We start from the raw sequence: 15,531 nt of genomic DNA, 5'->3' as shown, positions 1-15,531 counted from the left end.
ATATATATATATATATATATATATATATATATATATATAGTGTTGTAATCTAATGGGATCTGATATTTCCATATCATGTGATATGTGATTTAAATTTTTTATAGGAAAAATTTCTTAATTTGACAATTCTTTATATTCACCATTTTGTGAATATCAATTATTTTGTTTAGAACGTGTCTAATATAAATATATATCACTTTCACATACACTTACACGTACAAATGTTTATCATAAAGTAGTAATGCAGAGTGGTTGGTGTTAGGAAGGGCGTCCAGCCTTAAAAACTCTGTCAAAACAGACACAGTAACCTGGGTAGTCTTCTACCTGGCCAGCTCCTGTCAACTGTCCCACCCAGACATGCATGGAAGTTGGACATTAATTGATGATGATGAAGTAGTTGAACAGAAACCCAAAAGTATTTAAAGACTGAGCTATGATTTCTCTCTCTCTCTTTCTCTCACACATACACACGAAAACACACACACACACACACACACACACACACACACTCACACTCACACACACACACACACACACACATGCATGCACGAAGTTAATATATAAAGCTACTGATAAAATTGCCCTGAGATTGCTACAGTCCTTTTTTTTTCTTTCATTCTTTTCATTCGTTTCAGTCTTGGGAAAATCATGCATCATGCTTGGAGAAAGATATATATTTATTTGCTTAGATGGAAATATATGTATCCCTTAGTTTATAATTAAGTAGTTTATACAAGTGGCTGTCAATTGAAGTCTTGATATGCAGCTATTTTGTGTTGCCGAAACCATGATTTTTCAGTTACTGCTGAACTTAGACATAAAATGGAAAATAATTAAAAAGGTTTCTTAGTAGTTATCTCCCCTAATTTATGCAACGTGCAGCCACTTATGTCATCTAAATAGATTTCTTTTGTACAGAAATTAAAATATTTTGTTCATGTGAAAGATAGAATTTGCTTATTAATACAGTGAATAGAAATATATTTAATAATTCACTCATTTATAGCTTGAATATGTATTCTTTTCACTTGGTTCATTTTTCTAAGTTGAATTAGATTTAGCATCCATCTTCCCTGCTTAAAATTCAATTCTCCCCTTCACATTGTTATCTGCTGCCTACTTTGTCCAGTAGATAGTATAGTAATGCATTGTTAGGAAAAGTAGTTGCAAATATGATCTTGAATGGCTTTTCTATTATTATTTATTTATCAAATTGATTTCTATGTTATTTTGTTGCTGCAATTTTGTTTTTAATTTTGGGGTTTAATAAAAAAACAAAAAAAAACAAAACAAAAACAAACAAACAAACCAACAAACATCTTAGATATTTACTATTCTTAATAATTTCTTTTTATTGGTGATGTAATGTATATCCTATTTTCTGATTCCAAATGTAATGATTTTCTGTGTGCATTGATAATTTTTTGTATAACATTTCCTAGTTATTGTAAGGTCTAATTCCTAAGTCTGCAGCAGTAATGGTTTCTAGATAGTAACACCATTACTCTTATGTATATATTCTTGAGCTGTATGTATTTAATACACATGCACTCAGGGATAAGTATGTGAAGGTAGGAATGACCTACCTTGATTCGAGTTTCTGATGCTGTACTTAGGTAGAAGAAAGTACTTAAAAAATATTTCAAATCTCAAAACAACCTGAGGAAGTAGGCATTAGATGTTTCACTTGAAGATGATTTGTATTCAAACAATACTGGCAAGGTGTTTAGTTGAAGTAGAAATTATATATGTGAAAGTGTGCATGTGTGCTTAGTTAAATATTCAGTTTAACATGCTAAAATAACTTGATTATTTATAATTAATCTAAACAATTGATGACTCTAACAGCTATAACTTCTTTACTCTGTATGCAAATTTCTCTTTCTCTCTCTCTCTTTCTCTCTCTCTCTCTCGCCTCTCTTCTCTTGTGTGTTGCTGGTAGTAGTATATGTGCATTCATTAACATATAGTTCTAAGAAGTGTATACATGATTAAATATCTGTGTATACCTAGGAGGTAGCTGGATTATATTTTGTGTTAGAATAGTTTTCACTGAAGTTCTGTATACTCTCATTGTTCTAGTAACATAGTTATTAAAATATTTTTTCCAGCTGTTTACAATAATAGTCTGAGCAAATGTGCCTTGGCATTGTTAATAAACAACTTTCCTCTACAGTTATGACATAGTCAACATATTTAGGATCACCCTAAACCATTTATTTATGAGCTAACCATCTTCATTGCAATGCGGAATAATTTCCATTTAGTTGAATCTTCATTACATCAGGATGTATGAAAAAAAAAAAAAAGCTTCTGGCAGGATATACATTCATAGTTATTGAGCTATGAGCCTAAAAAGTATCTTATCCATTAGTATCATTACAGCATTATTTCTTTCACTCTTGGTGGCACACTTAAAATATTGTTGGGATACTTTTCTAATGCACACCTGCACCAGTTTCAATAGATTTTCCACTGGGTCATATTAGTATAACTTGGTGGGTTGATCACAAATTTCTCTTGTAACCTTTCAGATATTATACCCAAAAGCTTGAGGATAATGAGTGAGTTTTGCTTCAATTTTTTTTTTATTTATGTATATATATATGTACAATGCTGTACCACATATATACATATATATATAATGTTTATATATCCATTCATTAAACATTCAAAACACTGCATGCTTGTTTTTTCTTTTACCTCTGCTTCTGCTGCCTTATCTCTCCAACATTTCACATTGCATGGTTTCATTTTTTAATACTTTAATATCAATTTGATTGTCAATTGTACATTTACCTACAGTTTCAGCTATCTTTAACAGAGATTTTCTAAAAATCTAACAACTTCCGTGAGAGCATTTTACCTTTCAAATAGATGCAACACAATAGAAGGCAGTGATACTGTTATTGAACACAACCTTTTAATATATATACATATATTATTATTATTATTATTATTATTATTATTATTATTATTATTATTATTATTATTATGGCAGTAAAATGGCAGAATTAGCACCCTGGACAAAATGCTTAGTGGCATGTCGGTGTTTTTAAATATTGAGTTCAAAATTCTTCTAAGGTCAACTTTGCCTTTCCTCCTTTTGGGGTCAATAAGTTAAGTACCAGTCAAGCACTGGGATTGATGTAATTGACTAGCCCCCATTCCAGTGAAATTGCTGGCCTTGTGCCAAAAAGTTTACACAATTATTATAACTACTACTACTGTTACTACTGCTGCTGCTGCTGCTACATTAGCTGATACTTCGAAGTGGTGTATTATGCTCTTGAAGAACTGAAACAAAATGCCATTTGATTTTATACACATCAGTTGAGAAACTGACACCATTCCATTTACAAAGCAAATCAATATATTTACATTATATACTGTTATTAATAAAATATTATTATTGTGCTAATTACCTATACTTAGTGATGGTGGTGGTGATGGGGGGAAACAATCTGATATTGTATATGACATCATTGTGCACAGTCCTTAGCTTTTGAACACATCTATTTTGTAATAAGTATTTAAGCTGTCACACCAATAGCATGATCACTGCCTACAATTCAAGGACAGATAATCCACGAAGAGACCAAACTCGAACTCAATGCTTACATTTTGCAATGCAATAACCAAGGATACTGGAATAAAAGAATGTTTTGCATCATTTGCAGATTAACTGCACTTTTTTTTCTGCAAGTTGTATACTAAGTCTGTACTGAGTTGTGTTTATTTAATATTTCTTTGGCACTCAGTTACACTGGTATTGTGAATTGATCTTTTTCCAAAGTATTTTAATGTTAGCATGTTTGTATTCCTTGTTTTATACAGTTTTTGACAACATGAAAACGAAAACCAGATTAAAAAAAAAGGAAAGAAAGAAATAAAATATGCAATTTCTACTGAAATGCTACTTTACATTATTAGTGTTACAACTACAACAGATTTCTTCTCTTATTATAGTGACTGGGAGTTAAATGAATATGTTATTATTATTATTATTATTATTATTATTAAGATGGCGAGCTGGCACAGTCCTTAGTATGTCGGGCAAAATGCTTAGTAGCATTCTTTATGTTCTGAGTTTAAATTTCACTTAGGTCGACTTTGCCTGTCATCCTTTCGGGGTCAATAAATTAAGTACCAGTGAAACACTAGGGTCAGTGTAATTGACTAGTCCCCTCTCTCCAAATTTCAGGCCTTGTGCCTATAGTAGGAAGGATTATTATTATTATTATTCTGCCAAGGTTGAATTTGCCTTTCATCCTTTTGGGGTTGATAAATTAAGTACCAGTCAAGTACTGGGTCAATGTAATCGACTTCCCCCTTCCTTCAAAATTTCAGTCCTTGTGCCTTTAGTAGAAAGGATTATTATTATTATTGTTAATTGGTAGAAGTTACAGAGTAACTCCATGGTCAAGAGTCTCATGCAATGCCTAAGTGAAATATGTGTGTGTGTGTGTGTGTTTATACACATATACACACATGCAATTGTATTTTCAGAAGAAGTGGGTTAATGGTGACTTTGAAGTTTTACTTGCTAGATAGACGGACAATGGCCAGCAGGCTGAAACTTTGAAGTCACTCTTCTTTTCATCCCTCTTCTTATAAAAGTCTTCTAAATACTTACTTTACAAAAAGTATTGAGTAATTTTTCAGTTTAATGTTAGATTGTTTTTATCATAACTCATCCTATATACAGACATATATACATACACACACACACATACATAAATATGTACAAACATGTACACCCAAAAAGATTGGTTTTCATGATGGAAATTTGTTAGTGGTTTACTGTATTTTTTCTGTATCTATTTCTTACTTCCTATGTTTCCTTAATTTAGTTTTTGTTCTTATCAACTGTTAAAATTACATAAAATTGAAACCAAAAACATGTGATGTGCTGTTAAAATCTGATTTCTAACAGTTACTAATGCTTTCAGCCTTAAAATTCCATATGGAACTTTGTCATACATTTTACCTTTATATGTAGTAAAAGCATTAATATAGAACTCATATATTTTCTGCTTACTAGAATTATTTTTTATTAACCTAGTTGTCTTTTTCTTTGTCCATTTTCTTCTGTGCTTACCTTTGCAGTGAAATGATGTAGTTTTAGAGTACTAATATCTTACTGAAAGTCCTTTTTCTAGAGAAAATGTTGATGCTGTATTGTAAATCTGTTTTTGAGTGAAAATATTACATTATTATTAAGAGATTTTTCTTCTTCCTTCAATTATGTTTCCATTTCTTGCTGTGTGCCTTCCCAATACCTAAGGGAAAGAAAATCATGATATACATTAATAGGATATTAAAATTAAACTCATGAAATTGTTCATTTACAAAATCAAGCAAAGTGTAAAGAAAAAAACAGGAAGGTTATTTTTCTCACAGCAACAATGCTCTTTTCAGTATGTACCAGTTAAAACAGTTTTTGGCACTTCTTACAGGGATGGTAAGTCAGGGATCATTCTCAAATAACTTTTAGTTCCTTTTTTAATTATTCTTAGTGCTCCTTCAATCACTGGTATTGTAACAGACTTGAGATATCAATTTTTTTTTTTTATTTCAATGAGCAAATCTTTATATTTTCTCAACTTGTCAAATTCTTTTACTGCAATATTATGATCACAAGAGATGTTCACATCAACCAATACACAGTCGTCATCATCATCAACATTATTATTATTATTATTATTATTATTATTATTGCTTTCTTAAAATACAGACCTGATTCTTTGTATGTAGATGGTAACAGCTTGGAGAGCAATATCAAAATTCACAAGAAGACAAATTATTATAGCAATGGCATTAACGGCTCAAATATTCCTCATACTGGTGGCTGGCTTTCAGTTTAAAAGTATAAATTTCTCTAACTTTGTTGTTGAAAGTTATAAATAAGGGAATAACATAGATCTTTTGGTAAGAGGACTAGAATACAGCATTGAGGGTTCCTTAAATGTAAAATACTGAAATAATTTCTGAAATTATTAGGGGGTTGCAGTGGGTGAGAAATAATAAATATACATATGAATTACTTTTGTTTATAGGAGACAGCTAAATAACTATAAAAAAAGGTGGGGCTTTGAAAGTACTTAGCATATTTTCTGGCATATATATAAGTCAACATAGTTTATAGTGTAAACTTGTAAGCATTCAAACAACATCACCATCTTTCCAAATTAGGCTGCATTTTACATGGAATATTTGGTCCTTCAAAGTTATCATGGAGTATAAGTCAATATGTCTCTTTTGGCTGTCAAAAGTTTGTCATGTATGTCAGAAAATATGGTACAGTGTATGAACACATCATGGTTAAGAAGTTTATCTCACAATTACGAGGCCTTGGGGGTTAATCCCACTGTGTGGTGTCTTGGGTAGTGGGTTTTTTTTTCCTTCTTACCACAGTCTCAGATCAATCCAAGCCTTGTAAAGAAAATTAGGTTTATGGAAACTATACAGAAACTTATCAAATGGATTGTATCAATAATTCCAAAGTACAACCTTATCATACACTGTGTCCTACTGATTCTGCACAACATGCTAAGGAATAAATGTTACTGCTTAGTTCAATATATCATTGAACTGTTAAATGTTTAAAACCATACAAAAAGATTTATAATATTAGGCATCCATTGAGAATAAACTGGAATTGTTCAAATAAATGTTTCTAATATAAGCTCCTTTTGTCTCATGCACATGACTCTGATCTAGCATCACATCACCTCTAACAAATCACAAATTCCTGTTCCTTTCTGAGCTATGAATCTTTCAGCTCTTAACTGCTCTCAACCCAACCTGCTTTCCAAATATCACTCTGAAAAATGATGTCTGCACATATGCAGATTCCACTCTTGTCACCATTTACTCCTCAGCTGGATATTAGCAACAAAATCTCCCTCCATAACTCTACTAAATATATCCACTTCCTCTACAGCTTCTAGACTTCTCCAACTACTATAAATTCTTTAATCATATCTCTTCCTGCTTTGAGGACAATTATCTTGCTTTATCTGTTTCGAAAATCATCATTTTTGGTGGCTGAAATTTTCACACCTCTTCTAAGCTCAAATGCCTCATATACACATACTACCAGTGCAGAAACTGAATCTTTTGTAATCCTCAACTCTCTACATTAACTAGTTTCATTCCTGACTAACACACAGACACTGCTAATGTCATTGATCACTTTTTTACGACCTCCAAATTTGACCTCTATTATACCAAAACTGTCTCTGTGCCTATCATCTCTACTTGCCTATGCCAACACTAGCCCCTATTCTTACCAACCTCTTCATTCTCTCTCAGTAGAGAATATCTTTGGAGATGTACTACAATGTATCTCATCTCCAAGAAACAAAACTCCTATGATCCTGAAAACTACTGCCCTCCTCTTAGCCAATCACATCCTTCTCCATCACCTTGAATCTCTCTCTCTCTCTCATTCATTTATGATCACCAGGATGGCTTTGCAAAACCAGATCTACTAGTGATCTGCTCTGCTCTGTTACTCACCGAACAGCTTCTGTACTTTAGAAATCTAGTGAAAATAGTGTTGTTCTTGGTATCAGCAGTACTTTTGACCATGGCTGGCATGCAGATATCCTTTCAAAACACCTGCTGATTGGTTTCAATCATCTTGCATCTCTTAGATTGATGGCCTCATGTCAGATGATGACACTCTTACAGTGTGCAGGTCGAGCTCCCTCTGACCCACTCCCTATAAACTGGTGTGTCACTGGATTCAGTTCTATCCTCACCACACTCATTCTTCTCTGCATCAGTGACCTATTTAATGTCACCACTAACATTACCACCTCTGTCGTTTCTCTGTAACCTTCTGAAGTAACATCTACATTAGACAACACACCAAATTTACAATAGCTCTATGAACACACACACACACACACACACACACACACACACACACACACACACATGGAGCAAATATCTTGCATCAACTTCAAAAGTGCAAAAATACATTGTTAATGTACTCATAAAGAAAACATTGAATTTCACCATCTCCTTCTAGACACTTACAACCAAAACCCTTTCCATCACATCAAATTTCTAAGTCTCACCACTCCTCATGATTTCTTCTGATGAAAGCTCATCTTCAACATAGCAAAGATAACATCTCAATGACTGGTCTTCTCCTTCAAAATCAGAAAATACTTCAATTCCTAACAACTACTGAGCTTTCAAGTATACAAGCTGACATTGTATATAGTTTAAACATGTAGTGTAAATGTCCAAACAGTGTCACTATCTTTCCATATTCTGTTGTATTTCACATGGAATGTTTGGTCTTCCAAAGTTCTCTTGATATAGAAGCCCACCTACCACTTCTGGTTGTAAAATTTGGGATGGGAAATTTGACTTGTATACCAGAATATACAGTACTAACATTCTGCAAAATTCATCCCAAGAATGGCCACTCAACTGATTAACTTAAAATCATTTCAAAACACACTTCAACCTCTGGTACTAGGATGTCTTGTCTTTCTCTGTCTTTTCTATTGCTATTACTATGACTTCTAGTCCCTTTCCACTTAGGCTCTCTTCTTCTTGTTACCCATATTACTGTCAACCCCTCCTCAGCCCACTCCCCTAACAACTATACCCAGTTCTTCTTTCCCAGAATGTTGATTCTCAGGAATTCCTTGCCTGCACTTGTTTTTCCTGCAACTGTCATCTTGAACAGCTTTACTGGAATGTTAACGGCATCAACACTAATATCAGAGGGTTTGCAAATGCCATAGACAAAACTCCTTTCTCCAAACTATAAAGCAAGAACTCTTATCTCAAACACATACATTTTCCTAATAACAATCCTGACAGTATTAATAATGGCAATTTGATAACATTGCATTTATCATTTAATTTCCAATTTTTCAAGCACTAGCATTTATATTGTTGATGCCACAAGATTTTATAAACTTTCAAGGGAACATGAAATAATTCTTTTTTGAAACAGTGGATCTGAAAGCACATAAGGCTATAAATAATAGCATGTGAATATTGGGCGTAGGCAGCCTTCAACTTTTTCTATCCAGAAAGGTTTTTCAACCCAATGTTTACATGTTACTATTTGTAGATCTATGTACTTTGCTTTGCTCTGAAAAAGAATTACTAGTATTAACATCTCCTTTTTTTGTTTGTTTTACTAACTATTCTGTTTTGATACACAATGCTTTAATCTGTTTGCTGTTGTTATTCATTGCCTGGCAGTCTTCATTGCATTTTATTCTGTAAAGAAAGAAAAAGAATATGTACAGTTTCTAACATTTTAATTATTGAGAAAATTCCCCTCCCCCTAATTCTCCTGTACACTTTTTTGTATATCTGATCCGTTGTTAGTGTTTTACTTTCTGTCTCCATTCTGATCTGCGTAAAGTCCCACAACTCTGATTTTTATCACTTTTTTTTATATTTGTTGTGCCTTCTTAATTATTCACTGATGTTTGTAAATTATTTTAAAACAGAAAACCAATCATTATCTGTAAATGTCATTTTGAATAGTTCTTTCATGTCTTGAAATTTATTTACTTTTTTCTGTTTTATTTTTTTAAAAATTCAGCTAAGATTCCTCATTTTTTGTTGTTCTAAAACATGTTACAAGAAATAAAAATTCCTTTCATCTCTGGTTTTAATGAAAGCTATATATATATAAAATCAGTGTGTCATAGAAGGCTATAGGAATGCAGATTAAGCATTAAGTATAAATAATGACATTTACAAGTACTATAGAATTATACTGTAGAAATATCTAATTAGTCCTGATATTTAGGGTAATGTAACCCTTTCCTAGAATAGTAAGGATAAACAGAAATGTACCTATAATGTATTCTCCAATATTTCCCACAAAGGGAAACATATTCTGTCTCTCCTTTTTTCCTTTATCTCTTAAACACACTCACACACATTTTGGTAGTAATTTTGGTAATTGGAAAATACTCTGCAGGTAGTTTTTTACAGTAATAGAATCAAGTCTATCAAAATTCAAACCTTTGTATATGTGAATCTAAATTTATTCCTGTCAAAGAACTTTCTCACAGACATACTTTTTTCTTGTATTGAGGAAGAAAGCAATTATTTTTTGTAATTATTTAAAAATACAGATCTGTGGTTGTCATGATATTAAAAGTTCAGTGTCAGGTTGGTATCTGGGAGATTTCTAGTTTGGTTTCAAATTGACTTACTTCTGTTGCATTATCAAGTATATTTCATGCAATTATAAGTGTTATTACATTTACTAAAATTTATGGTTTAAGTGCTAGAGGCTTAAAACTGGCATTCACTAGGTTTATTTCTTTACAACAAAGATCTTTTTCCAAGAGTGAATACTCAATATAAAGAAGAAACACTATTTTGAAATAATAACATTGTTTTTTTATGAATAATTTTATCAATTAATATACTTTAAAAGTTTTATAATTAACGTTATATATATTTTAGTGGGGAAAAAAACACAACAAACTTTACAACATCCATAATTGGTAGATTTTCTTTAACCCAAAGTCTTCTCAGAGGAAACAGATCTGTGATCAAAGGCAATCCAACATCTCTTTTATGACTAAAGAGGACTGTATTATCTGAGGCATTATTTCCCTATTTAAGATGCTAGGGTATGATTTGAAGGAGATTTAGCTATTATTTCCAAGCAACTTAGTGATTATGTAGTAGTATCCTGATTAGTTCATCTTTAATTGCTCCATTATCTTTACCTATGGAACATTTGCTTTGGGAAATATAGAGTTCTTCAGTTTTAGAATTATGTCGACATAATTTCTTGTTATATTTTGAAGCCTACAAAGAGATATAGAAGTTTGTGGACATATATCTGTGTTAATCGGATACTCAAAAGGTAGAAGGTTCAGTATTAGTAGTATAGGCCTATGATCAACAGCATTCCAATTGTGAACATCCTGCCTTTTTAAATATTGAAGACCAGCAAATATATGTGCTATTTTGTAAGATACTACATTGTGATTTAGAAACGTTCAACTGTTATTTCTAGCATGTTGGGCTACTCACTAGAAGTATTCTTGTTGGTATTTTACCAACCAAATATTCAATAAAATAGAAAAATGCTATTAATTATTTTTTTTTTTTTTTTAATGATTTTCCTTTTCTCCATTCTAGGGTTTTGAAGAACATTCCTGTAACATTTCATTTCTTGCAGGATTGAATTTTGTTCTAGAATAGATTTAAAGTTTCTTTCCTATCAATTATTATTGTAGTCACTGGTTTTGCTGCAGCTTTTGTAATTTTATATCTTGGTGTCCACATTTCATAAACGTCATTTATTTGTTTGCTACATTTCACAATACTGTTTGATACTATATGTATGTGTGTATGTGTTAGCCTGTATATGCACATGTGTATGTGTATAATTTACACATACACATCTATACACATATGTGTAAGAATATAAAAAAAAATATTCTTAAAAATTTTCCAGAAAATTTCGACGGCAACAGGAGTTTGAAGAAATAGATGAGGTTGCAGAAATCAATAAAGAAGCAGTAGAGCCTCGTAAAAACAGTGATAAAAAGGAATTGGCGAAGAATTTCCACTCTATGTTAATTTCCAGCAGGTAAATAATAGCGTTAATGAAATTTAAGAATTTTGTACATTTTAATACAAAAAGATACCTAAAGCTAGTTTAGGTGCAAAGACTTTACGGCAACTGTTTGTTTGCATGGAGCTCAGTTTTACCTTATAATTTCTAGGAGTGGCTGTGTGGTAAGTAGCTTGTTTACCAACCACATGGTTCCGGGTTCAGTCCCACTACGTGGCACCTTGGGCAAGTGTCTTCTACTATAGCCTCGGGCCGACCAAAGCCTTGTGAGTGGATTTGGTAGACGGAAACTGAAAGAAGTCTGTCGTATATATATGTGTGTATATATATATATATATATATATATATATATATATATATATATATATATATACATATATATATATATATATATATGTGTGTATGTTTGTGTGTCTGTGTTCGTCCCCCCAACATCGCTTGACAACCGATGTTGGTGTGTTTATGTCCCTGTAACTTAGCGGTTCGGCAAAAGAGACCGATAGAATAAGTACCAGGCTTACAAAGAATAAGTCCTGGGGTCGATTTGCTCGACTAAAGGCGGTGCTCCAGCATGGCCGCAGTCAGATGACTGAAACAAGTAAAGAGTAACCCTATCCTTACTTACAGCAGTATTGTGCAAGGCTTGAACAAGCTTGCACAAGCCAATTGTCTATACTTAATTTTTTTCAACATTCTTCAGATTACCATTTGTGGTACTCTAGAAAAGCTTTCTCCATGTTAGCTAGTGCAAAGTAAAGTCGTTCTTTGTTAAGAACTTCTCTTGAAGTTGTTTCTTCAGAAATATAACATGTGTTCCCAAGTTCTGGTATAAACACTAACTGAAGAGTGTCACTTTCCCCAGTTTTCCATATATCTTTTATTTTCTCATTAACTTCTGTTCCATATTCCATTAACCCTGTCACCTTATTAAACAGTCTCAAGAATAGACTAATACAGTTTGTGAAGTTTGAATACATGAACTATGAGATACAATGCACTTCTGTTACTATGTTTCTGTTGAAATACATTGCCTTCTTTCAAAGGCCGCAAGCTGGCAGAAACGTTAGCACACTGGGCGAAATGCTTAGCAGTATTCCGAGTTCAAATTCTGCTGAGGTCGACTTTGCCTTTCATCCTTTCGGGGTCGTTAAATTAAGAACCAGTTGCATAGTGGGGTTGATCTAATTGACTGGCCCCCCCCCCCTTCCTCAAAACTTTTGAACCTTGTGCCTAGAGTAGAAAAGAATATTGAAAATAATGAAAACATCTAGTAAAATAACTTTGTCGTTATTAATCTAGTATCTCGGGTGGCAAGCTGGTAGAATCATTAGCATGCTGGGCAAAATGCTCAGCAGCATTTCTTCTTCTTTTACTTTCTGAGCTCAAATGTTACCAAGGTTGACCTTGTTTTGGGGTTAGTAAAATAAGTACATTTTGAACATTACTAGCCTTGTGCCAAATTAGAAAGAATTATTAATCTGGTGTCTGGAACATAAGTTAATATGAAATTTTGATAGGTTTTAATTTAGATCATTTCAAACTGGAAGTTTGTATCATAGTCTTGGATGAGTTGATATTAAAAGGATTAAATAGCATTATATATAAAGTTCTCGAATAAGTATATAAATAAATGGTGGTCTTATGAAACACAAACCCTCTTAGGAGAATGAATGTCTTCAAGACAGAATGTGTGGTCCCATCTTCCTTGGAGTTTGAAATATTGTTTAAATATCAGTAATAGTATACAATAAAATACCAACAACTGATAAACACCTGCTTTATTATACAAATATGCTCTAATACACATTTTATGAAACACTTAAGATGGTAGAATGTCCTTACTCTATGTATGTGCTTTTTCAAAAATGTCAAATTCGATTAGGTGGGGATTTGTCTTGCGCAAAGTGAAATAGGAAACTAACTTAATGACATTTACTATTAGGAACTCTATGTAGATTACACATCTTTATCTTCGGAAGTGATTAGTGTAAGAAAACATATTCAGAAGATCTTAATCTGGTTTCACTAACCACACAGCCAAGCACATTTATTTGTATTTGGTAAAAAAATATTCCTTTTATTTGCCATTTTTTTTTCTTTTACTAAAAGCAATTATATTGCAAAAAAATTATTGAACATAACAAATTTGTCATTTTGATGATTTCATAATGGAAATGAAATATAATATATTTGCTAACTTGGATTAAAATATTATTTCCATCATTTCTCAATTAAGTTTCAGATTTGGTATCCATTGCTCCTACATAGTTTCTATAAATCTTTCTTATTGTTATATTTTAGGATAATATTGGAAAAATATTTAAAAATAATTCCTTGTTCATGATCTTCGAGCTAATCTTGTTTGATCTAATTTGCTACACTTCACTGAAAATAGAGCTAATGTGTAGAGGATATGACTAATTTGACTCCCACTCCATTTCTCCTTCATCCCCTGCCCCAACATCCCCTAGCTCTAACTCTCTCTAACTTTAGCTTTCTTGAGCTGTCCCATTATTTGCTTTATTGCTAAAAACCAACGATACTACGAAGCTCATTCAAAATCCATGTATTATTTTTGTATTATTCTAGTTATTCTAGCCTCAAAGATGAAAAGGATAAAGATAAAAATGAAGAAAAAAAGAAAAAATCATCCAATGTTCTAGCCAAATTTGGGAGTACTCGGAAAAAATTTAAGAAGGTAAATGGTATTTTTTTTTACTTTATTGTGTGTGTTCATTTTTTGTTTTTGTTGCTAATGTTCTTGGTATGTTCATGGTGGCAAGCTGGCAGAATCATTGATCCACTGGGCAAACTACTTAGCAGTATTTTGTCTGTCTTTACATTCTGAGTTCAAATTCCACCTAGGTTGATTTTTGTCTTTCATCCTTTTTGGATCGATAAAATAAGTACCATTTGAGCACTGGTGTCAATGTAATTGACGTATTTCCTAACCTTGTGCCAAAATATGAAATCCATATGCTTGGTATGTTCAACTCCAATGGTTGTAAGGTATTTTTTTTTTATTATACAATTAAGAACAACAATTTTATTGGATGGTTCAACTGAAACTAAAGCTGAATTTGAGGCAAGCATCCAGTGCTTGCCTCAGATTTAACTTTAGTTTCTAATAACTTTGCATTATTATTCTGTATCCAAGCTATGTTTTTATTTATTACTATGTTTTATTGCAATTTGTGAACAATAGTGTTGTTAGCCACTGGTATTCAGAGTCAATCATTGATTTACAGCATTTCTGGTGCTGAGAGCAACAAGGAAATACCTATGCAGAACAAATACCAAGATATTTGCATTTGAAATATTGTGCTTATTAGTTTTCTTATTGATGTTTGCATTGACAAAAGATATACACAACTCTCTCTCTTCTTGAATATACATGTTGTTCACAAGCCTCAACAAGGCTGAAATTCATTTGCTGTTTTTGCTAGCTTCTGCTGTGATAATTTTTTTTTGTCTGAATCTATATATTGTATTTTAAAGGCAGCAATTCCACAAAAGATTTTATCTTGAATAAAAACTGCAGAAACTTGCCTATCCACAGTGTATCTGCATTAAGTATGATACATAGATATTTAGCTGGTTATGATCTTCAGATAGAATCTGCTTTCATGTAAAGAGCTCTGAGTATTAAATAAATTATGTAGAATTTTCCAGTTTAGAACATACATATTACTATATATATCATCATCATCGTTTAACGTCCGCTTTCCATGCTAGCATGGGTTGGACGATTTGACTGAGGACTGGTGAAACCGGATGGCAACACCAGGCTCCAATCTAAATTTGGCAGAGTTTCTACAGCTGGATGCCCTTCCTAACGCCAACCACTCAGAGAGTGTAGTAAGTGCTTTTATGTGTCACCTGCACGAAGGCCAGTCAGGCGATACTGGCAATGGCCATGCTCGAAATGGTGTCTTTTA

General features: G+C 32.5%; 1 protein-coding gene across 16 annotated transcripts in view; it reads left to right on the top strand.

Moving 5' to 3' along the window:
* LOC106868006 (rho guanine nucleotide exchange factor 28) overlaps positions 1–15,531 on the top strand; it is a 561,000-nt gene that overhangs the window by 410,344 nt on the left and 135,125 nt on the right. For 14 of the 16 annotated variants that reach the window (XM_052976095.1, XM_052976105.1, XM_052976107.1 and 11 more), the window contains 3 exons: positions 2,535–2,564; positions 11,474–11,608; positions 14,183–14,291. In XM_052976095.1, the coding sequence (XP_052832055.1) occupies positions 2,535–2,564; positions 11,474–11,608; positions 14,183–14,291 (274 nt within the window). The remainder of the gene's footprint in view (positions 1–2,534; positions 2,565–11,473; positions 11,609–14,182; positions 14,292–15,531) is intronic. The other 2 variants (XM_052976124.1, XM_052976082.1) reach the window with 1 other exon arrangement.

The sequence above is a fragment of the Octopus bimaculoides genome, chromosome 2 (genome assembly GCF_001194135.2).
Source record: "Octopus bimaculoides isolate UCB-OBI-ISO-001 chromosome 2, ASM119413v2, whole genome shotgun sequence".
Lineage (NCBI taxonomy): Eukaryota > Metazoa > Mollusca > Cephalopoda > Octopoda > Octopodidae > Octopus > Octopus bimaculoides.
This window is presented reverse-complemented; position numbering and strand designations above follow the sequence as displayed.